This window comes from Oncorhynchus mykiss, chromosome 5 (assembly GCF_057628025.1).
Source record: "Oncorhynchus mykiss isolate SJ-2025 chromosome 5, ASM5762802v1, whole genome shotgun sequence".
Taxonomy (NCBI): Eukaryota; Metazoa; Chordata; class Actinopteri; order Salmoniformes; family Salmonidae; genus Oncorhynchus; species Oncorhynchus mykiss.
The window spans coordinates 42,828,580-42,837,842 of NC_143026.1; the positions used below are offsets into that span (position 1 = coordinate 42,828,580).

The following is a 9,263-nucleotide window of genomic DNA, read 5'->3' on the forward strand; positions in this document are numbered from 1 at the left end:
AAAAGATGCAGGCTTCCTTACTTATTCAGTTGCCGGAGAGGAAGGAAACCGCTCAGGGATTTCACCATGAGGTAAATGGTGACTTTAAAACAGTTACAGAGTTTAATAGCTTTGATAAGAGAAAACTGAGGCTGGATCAACAACATTGTAGCTACTCCACACCACTTACCTAATTGACAGAGTGAAATGAAGGAAGCCTGTACAGAATAAACCTATTCCAAGACATGCATCCTGTTTGCAACAAGGCACTAAAGTAATACTGAAAACATGTGGCAAAGTAATTCACTTTTTGTCCTTAATAAAAAAGTGTTATGTTTGGCGCAAAACACATAACTGAGTACGACTCTCCATATTTTCAAGCATTGTTGTGGCAGCATCATGTTATGGCTATGCTTGTAATCGTTAAGGACTGGGGAGTTTTTCAGGATAAAAAATAAACAGAATGGAGCTAAGCACAGGCAAAATCCTACAGGAAAAACTTTCTCAGTCTGCTTTCTACCAGACACTGGGAGATGAAATCACCTTTCAGCAGGACAATAACCCAAAACAAAAGGCCATATCTACACTGGAGTTGCTTACCAAGAAGATAGTGAATGTTCCTGAGTGGCCGATTTACAGTTTTGACTTATAAATCTACTTGAAAGTCTATGGCAAGACTTGAAAATGGTTGTCTATCAATGATCAACAAACAATTTGACAGAGCTTGAAGAATTTTTTTTTATATATATTTTTTTACAAATAGTGTACAATCAAGGTGTGCAAAGCTCTTAGAGACTTACCTAGAAAGAGTAACGGCTATAATTGCTGTCAAAGGTGATCCTTACATGTATGACTCAGGGGTGTGAATACTTATGTAAATTAATATTTATAAAAACATGAATTGATATTATGGGGTATTGTGTATAGGCCAGTGACACAAAATCTCAATGCAATCTATTTTAAATTCAGGATGTAACACAACAAGTTCTGAAAAATGTCAAGGGATGTGAATACTTTCTGAAGTCAGTATACATACTCTAGTCATCATACGCTGGTTTTCACATGCTTTCACCCGGGGAGCCAAGGCCCTGGTTAACCTAATCCATATTACATAAAGGTCAGACTATCACAAACATTCCCCACTTCAAGTCTCAAGTTGCAAAACGAGAGAATAACCCTAACATAGATAGCCAAGTCTATCTCATCCAGCATTCTACTAGCTCATCCAGCATTCCACTATCTCATCCAGCATTCCACTATCTCATCCAGTATTCCACTGTCATATATACCATAAAGCACTGTCACATCAATTGAGTTTCGGACATGATCAACTCAAAGACAAAAGTCTTTAAAAAAATACCAAAATGGTGCTGTCAAAAACAGCATTACAAAGGTTCCATATTCCCACATGAATTAACCCATTAATAATCAATCATCCATTTATTTAACCTTTTCCAGGTATAAGAATATTTTGAAAATAAATACACAGCGCAGAGGATAAGAGGACGAGAGTACTAGAATTAACGATCAATAGAAATTGTCAATGTAAATAGTAGGTCTTCAGTTCAACAGCTGTTTAGAATCTGTGGAATGTCAGTCCTGGACTCTATGTGTGCCACGTTTTCATTGGTCTGTACATTGAGTCTGGAGCAGGATACTTGTTATTTGGCCATTGGCCCAATAACAAGTATCCTTGTTATTGGTCAATCCCAGGCTAGGGTGGGGGGTTATCAATGGCATCCTGTCCTTTGTTCTGTTGAGAAAAGCTGAGGACCGGGGAGACTGAACATCTACCTCCCAGCATAACATCTATGATTTGTCTTTCTCAAATAAATCAAATTTTCTCCCCCTTATTTGCTTTGGAGTTTGTATTATTGAAGAATAACATCAACTGCTAACACAGAGGAGGGAATCTTTTGTTGTGACTTCATAGCCTTGACCAAGAGTCTCTGTTTCTCCTGTAATGTATCCTCAAGACATTGGATAAGGACCGGGTCAACTTTGGCGTCCACCTTATTAGCGAACCAGCTGCCGTAGTTCAGTAGCCAGCGCAGCTCCCCCGCCCCATAGATACACACACTGCGGACGTGTTTCCCTGTGCATGATGGGTAAAGCGGTCCCTCCAGGTAGTTCCACTTCACCAGTCTGGTCTTGCTCATCAGGTCTGTGATGTCGGCCTGGGCCCGTGGCACCTCACCTGGCACGCCCGGCACCCGTGTCAGCGTGGCCCAGAAGTGTTCGTCTGGGGAGTAGGTGTCATTTGACCACATCAGGAAGTCCCTGGCCAGCGCAGACTTGTTCATATAAGTGACGAACTCCAGCGAGAGTACGAAGTACGCGCTGCCGATGAACATCTGTATGCCGTGCGGCGGAGGACCCTTGGCCTTGTTGGTTTTCACCGGCAGCCGGTGGTACTCGAATGACGCGTTCTGCAGCTCGTGGTGGAAGGAGAAACGTTGCTTCTTGTATTCGCTGGGGCGACTTGTCTCCATCATGTTACCCCCCCGGAGCTTCTTCAGGTCAGCCACCAACTCTATGTTGGAGCGCAGGGGAAAGTCCTGACCGCACAGGTTGATGACATACCTCCACTTGACCTTTGATCCTATAAGGTCAGACAGGCAGTTGAGGTCAGCATTGAGGCGGCTGATGCTGGCGTACGTCACTGCCTCCAGCTTAGAGGCGATGAAGACATTGGGTAGACAGCGTGCCAGACCCTCCATGGACTCTCTGAACAGTTCTGATGACTTCAGGTCATAGTGGATACAGTAGATGTTGTTAGGGGTGTAGACAGCCCTGAGGATCTTCTCCACCATGGAGGCAGACTTGTGGACCACCAGTGAGTAGGCCAGGGGGAAGGCCTGCTCCTCCTCAGACACTTGGACATCCCCATAGCCCCGGGAGCGGAGGTATCGCGGGCAATTGGAGATCAGGTTGACCAAGCTCTTGTCCTGCTCTTCCACCACAACCTGTTTTCTGATGACCAGCGACTTCCCCAACTCGGCCGGCTCCATTTCATAGATGGCATTGCAGTCAATGTTGTAGCGATGGAGGAGCTCAAAGTCATTGTAGCCTGCGGTAGACCCATAGGTTTCAATGGTAATGCTGTATTTAACAGTGAACTTTAGGAAGAGCAGCAAGAAGGCACAGATCACCAGCAGCAATGATAAAGAAGAAATGAAATTCTTCTTCCGCAGTCTGCTTGGAAAGGCAAATCTTATTTTCATTCTGTGGTGACACAAAAGAACAATAATCAGAAAAAAAGAAACAAGTCAGTTCACGCATGCAATCATGCAAAAAAGTTGTTAGGATTTAACTGAATCCATTTTTTACAATATGTTTGATAACCGTGCTCAGCTGGTTATTTGCTCTATTGCTTAGACGACTTAAATGTTGGGCTAAATATATAATCCTGTAAAATAAAAAAAAATCACCTCGCTCAGGAAATGGTGTGGAGGTCTCGTAACGCCCAGAAAAGATGACTTGCTCTAAAACCCGAGCCTGAAGAGTTCAAATGTACAGTAAGGTCAGAAATTATTGGCACATTGATAAAGATGAGAAAAAAAGACTGTATAAACGATATCAATAATACAAATACGGAGCCATATTGTATGCAAACAAATTGATTTTGATTAACAAGTCGTACAATAAAAAATCTCAAAGAGATGTAAAGATTACTGGCATCCCTGTTTTCAATACTCCAGCACCCTCCTCTTTAAAGGGTAACAAGACAGACTTTTTCTGAAACGTTTTATGAGATTGGATGGCACATTGAAAGGGATCTTCCCAGCAAACAGGGAAATCCTAAGGACAATGTTTCCATTTAGGTCCCTTTAAGGGTTTCGGCGAGACATTATCCCACTGGCATTCTCAGAACATTCTAGGAACAATAAAACATGACGATAACTCGGGACCATAAGAGGAAGTTTAGTACAGGTCCTGGTTTGGTCGCAGTATAACGTTATAATAAGATATTTGATGTGCTTTAGGGAACGTTCAGAAAATATTCCTATTATTTGATTCTGAAAGGAGGTTATCCTTGGGACATTCAATGGCCACAAGAGGTACCTCATACCTACTGAAAATCATTGATTTAAATTGACTTATTTCAGCTATTTGAGTTTGGGTTTTCAGAATAGTTGCCTAATGTTGGTGGGGCATATTATTCTGATGTAATATTACTCCTGAATCACTACAATACACTATATATACAAAAGTATGTGGACCACCCTTCAAATTAGTGGATTCTGCTATTTCAGCCACACCCATTGCCTACAGGTGTATAAAATGGAGCACACAGCCATGCAATCTTCATAGACAAACATTGGCAGAAGAATGGCTTTACTGAAGAGCTTAGTGACTTTCAACGTGGCACCATCATAGGATGCCACCTTTCCAACAAGTCAGTTCATACAATTTCTGCCCTGCTGACCCGGTCTACTGTAAGTGCTGTTATTGTGAAGCGGAAACGTAACGCCTAACAATAGTTTGTCCTCGGTTGCAACACTCACTAACAAGTTCCAAATTGCCTCTGGAAGCAATTTCAGCACAATAACTGTGTGTTGGGAGTTTCATGAAATGGGTTTCCATGGCTGATCAGCCGCACACAAGCCTGAAATCACCATGTGCAATGCCAAGAGTCGGCTGGAGTGGTGTAAAGCTGGCCACCATTGGATTCTGGAGCAGTGGAAACACGTTCTCTGGAATGAGGAACTGTAAAGTTTGGTGGGGGAGGAATAATGGTCTGGGGCTGTTTTTCATGGTTCGGGCTAGGCCCCTTAGTTCCAGTGAAGGGAACGCTACAGCATACAATGATATTCTAGACATTCTGTGCTTCCAACTTTGTGGCAACAGTTTGGGAGGGCTGTTTCCTGTTTCAACATGACAATGCCCCAGTGCACAAAGCGAGGTCCATACAGAAATGGTTTGTCGAGATCGGTGTGGAAGAACTTGACTGGCCGGCACAGAGACCTGACCTCAACCCCACCGAACCCCTTTGGGATGAATTGGAACACTAACTGAGCCAGGCCTAATCGCCCAATATCAGTGCCCGACCTCACCAATCCTCTTGTGGATGAATGGATGCAAGTCCCCGCAGCAATGTTCCAACATCTAGTGGAAAGCCTACCCAGATGAGTGGCAGCAAAGGGGGGGACCAACTCCACATTCAGTGGTGTAAATTACTTAAGTAAAAATACTTTAAAGTACTTAATTAGGTTTTGGGGGTTTCTGTACTTTACTATTTATATTTTTGACTACTTTTACTTCACTACATTCCTAAAGAAAGTCATTCACTTTTTACTCCATACATTTTCCCTGACACCCAAAAGTACTCGTTACATTTTGAAGGCTTAGCAGGACAGGAAAAGGGTCAAGGGATCTGGCAGACTCACTAAACACACATGCTTCGTTAGTAAATTATGTCTGAGTGTTGGTGTGCCCCTTGCTTTCCGTAAATAAAAATATATCTTTAACAAATGGCGCCATCTTGTTAGATTAACAGGAGGAATTTCAAATGATTTGTACTTTCACTTTTGATACTTAAGTATATTTGAGCAATTCCATTTTACTATTGATTTTTAAGTATATTTCAAAACAAGTATTTTAGAATTTTTCGTAGGTTACTTTCACTTTTAGTCATTTTCTATTAATAAGGTATCTTTACGCAAGTATTACGATTGGGTACTTTTTCCATCACTGTCCATATTAACGCCCATTCCTTGATGATAAATACAGTTTATTGAATTGAGTTTAATTGAGAACTAACATGTGAAGACAACAGTGTTCAGTTGACTGTGACTTCCTAGCAATGACTCGAATTTTCAGAAATAAAATATTTATCGTGTTGAATGTTCTGTTCTGAAGAAGAATGATCACCCAATGTGCTCTACATTTCAAGTTCTGATTAAAAAAACAACAACTATAAAGTCATATCATTGTGAATGACAAGATTCCATTTTTTTTCCTTCTTACTTTTCTCTTTGCATACCGGTATAATTGACATATTTGCCTCCGTACTTTAGCATGTTGCTTCTACAATCCCATTCAGATTTGTAAACTTTTCGTCAATCTCTCGAAAGTGTTATTCCACAAACAGATTGTTGTTCGCTGCATGGTAAACTCCTTTGATATCCCACCAATCCGTTGTTAATTGCAGAGCTCCGTATGTCTTCGGTTAAATCCCATCATGTTCAAATGATCCGCTATCGTTATGCTTGGACTCTGACAGCGCGCACGGGGTGACTTTTCCTATTCACTGCAGCAATGAAGAGAGAGAGAGAGAGAGGTGTTGAAGTACCAAACGAGTTGAGACCCAGTGAGATAGCGTCCCCTTTTGAGGAAGACTAAATATTTTATTAATCAAATGTTTGTTTTGTGTGTGTTAAAATGTTTTGTCATGTTTAAATACCTATCACGTCACACATTTAGTAATGCCATTTATTGGAAACTCCATGCACAGTAAAACCTGCATGACAGAAAGATCAACTTCCCCTTAGAACCAACTTCTCTGTTTTTAAATGGCCCGTGGCATCGATATGAGTCAGAAACATGAATTATAGTGTCAAAATGTACTACAAAGTATGATAATTTTTTGTCATGAAGTCAGTCTTGTCCAAAACAGAGTTTTTAAGTGAGTACATCCCAATTTACCGGAGGATTGGGCATGGGGTTAACAATATGCACACTTTTGCCAGTGATGCACAATTTCCCAGAAACAACACTTTGTGGTCCGCCGCCAACTGCTATGTGGACAATGTTGTCAAGTCTGCATATGGGTGCAATGCACGCACATTTGGCACAGCAAATAGGAGTGAAAATGGGCTTCCATAAAGTTGGTGTAAACTTCCATTTCAACAATATTGCCAGATGGCCAGGAATGTATTACATCCGATGCGTTTACTTCTGTGAGTGCGTTAGCTAATTAGATAGCTGGTACTAGCTAGCTAGTAACTACTTTTGGTTATATAATTTTTTTTGGAGCATGCTAGTGAGCCAGGCTAGCAATGAAATCACAGATGAAAGTGGAATGATACTGTAGCTAGCTAAATACATGAAGCTAACGCGTAATGTGATGTAGCATGTCAGATGAAGATGTGCGGGCCTACCGAGTGGCGCAGCGGTCTAAGACACTGCAGCTTGAGGTGTCACTACAGACCCACGTTCGGTCCCAGGCTGTGTCACAGCCGCCCGTGCCTGGGAGACCCATAAAGAGGCATACAATTGGCCTAGGAGAGGGTTTGGCCGGGCCATGATTTCCTTGTCGGACGGTGTTTCCTCCGACACATTGGTGCAGCTGGCTTCCGGGTTAAGCGAGCAGTGAATCAAAAAGCTGTGCGGCTTGGTAGGGTTGTGTTTCGGAGGACGCATGGCTCTCGACCTTCGTCTCTCCCAAGTTCATAGTTGCAGCGATGGGATAAGACTGTATCTACAAATTGGGGAGAAAAGGGGTTAAAAGTACAAAGAAAATAAAAAGATGAAGATGCACATATCTCACGTTGCTAACTGTAGCCTATTTGCATTTAGGGTCAATACAGGGCAGGCATTGGATACCAGCTTGCCAACTAATCATAGGATGTAGCCAGCTTCCTTTCAACAATGTTTCAACTCGAACTGGCTAGATAGCCAACTAATTTAAACTCGGACAAAGATATGGATAGCTAACACGGATTTGCAAGTTAGGTGGCTGACTACCCACTGGGCACAGACATCCACTCAACATCTATTCCATGTTTGTTCATGTTTGAAACAACGTTAATTCAACCAGTGTGTGCCTAGTGGGTAGCTAGCATTCGGGGCTTCGCCTGCTAACCCAAAACAACATGCATGTTCTCATAAGTTTATAGCATATTTTCTAGGGCAAAAATAAATCAAGGATGGCACTTGTCTACTACAAATAGCAAATAACAAAACGTGTCAGCCAGCATTCAGCAACGTACACAGCTAGGTGCATAGTAACGGTGTCAGTGTCACCGGCCTGAATCTATTCTGTAGTTACAGTCCCTCTACTAGCATATAAATTACTTCCAAATTAGAGAAAGTTATTTCACTATATGTTTATTGAGTGATACTGTATATCCAAACCTGGTGGATTTGTGGTTCAGCGCAGCGTTGTGGGAACCCCTCAACCATATCAGGAGCTGTTCCAGAAGGCTGAGGCAGTGGCCAGACACCAGTCCCACTTCAGAGTAATGGAGGACACTTGAATCGGGTTGGTAACATTTGATCTGGTCAATTGTCAAAATACTATCTGTCCTAGAATTCACCCAACTACCATTGATCATGTAATCAGTGCTGTGTGTCTTGTATGTTGTAAGTATATGCCCCTTTCCACTGTGCCAATGGGCCCCAGTCAGTGCCGTGCTGGCACATGTCCTATGTGAATTAGCAGTGAATCAGGATCTTTGATTGGCTTTGTTCAACTGTGTATTTAATGTTGGCTTCCATGACTGTATGGTGACAGTATTTCTCTCTCTCCCTCCCTCTGTGATATAGAGCTGTATTAGTGTTGCGGGGCCTGGAGCAGACCTGCACTGCTATGCCCATCAGGCATGGGCAAATACCTCAGAAGCAGTGGTGTGAAGTACATAAAGGAAAACTACACACAAAAAGTATATTTTGGTATTTCTTTCATTACTCCATTGTTGACATAGTCCCAAAATGTTTTGCTTGTCAGCAATCAAGTTTTCGAGATATGTAACTTTCAAAATACATAAATTATTCCAGTATGACACATTTTGCATCACATTAAGCTGCAATGTGCGTCATACGATGCGATATGCATCATACAGGGATGATTTCTGTATTTTAAAAGTTAGGTGCATCCCGTTTCCTTTGGGCATCCTTGAGATGCGACCTGTGACCAATTCAATTGTTTGGACATGATTTTGAAAGAAACACACCTGTCTTTTTATAAGGTTCCACAGTTGACATTGCATTTCAGAAGAAGAAAGTTATGTAATTGTTGGAAGAAGGGGAAGCGGTTGAGACTGAAAAAATGGCCAGAAACAAAGACTTTCTTCTGAAATGAAGGCTGTTCCATGCGAGAAATTGCCAAGAAACTGAAGATCTCGTACAACGCTGTGTACTACTTCTGTTACAGAAGAGCTCAAACTGTCTCTAACCGGAATATTAAGAGCAGTGGGAGGCCCAGGTGCACAACTAAGCAAGAGGACAGGTACATTAGAGTGTCTAATTTGAGAAACAGACGCCTCACAAGTCCTCAACTGGCAGCTTCATTAAATCGTTCCCGCAAAACACCAGTCTCAATGTCAACAGTGAAGAGGTGA

The 9,263-nt window shown here is 42.0% G+C and overlaps 1 protein-coding gene across 3 annotated transcripts; it reads right to left on the reverse strand.

Moving 5' to 3' along the window:
• Window positions 1-692: 692 nt before the first annotated feature.
• Window positions 693-6,379, reverse strand: LOC118964609 (beta-1,3-galactosyl-O-glycosyl-glycoprotein beta-1,6-N-acetylglucosaminyltransferase 4-like). Of its 3 annotated transcripts, none has more exons than XM_036977587.2 (3): window positions 5,950-6,379; window positions 3,411-3,477; window positions 693-3,204 (listed from the first exon to the last, which is right to left on the reverse strand). In XM_036977587.2, exon 3 carries the CDS (start codon window positions 3,201-3,203, stop codon window positions 1,851-1,853), a length of 1,353 nt encoding a protein of 450 aa, XP_036833482.2. In that variant the 5' UTR covers window position 3,204; window positions 3,411-3,477; window positions 5,950-6,379; the 3' UTR covers window positions 693-1,850. The 3 variants fall into 3 exon arrangements, with proteins under 3 accessions (XP_036833482.2, XP_036833483.2, XP_036833484.2); XM_036977588.2 differs by having other exon boundaries at window positions 5,966-6,355; XM_036977589.2 differs by having other exon boundaries at window positions 5,995-6,351.
• Window positions 6,380-9,263: the final 2,884 nt, after the last annotated feature.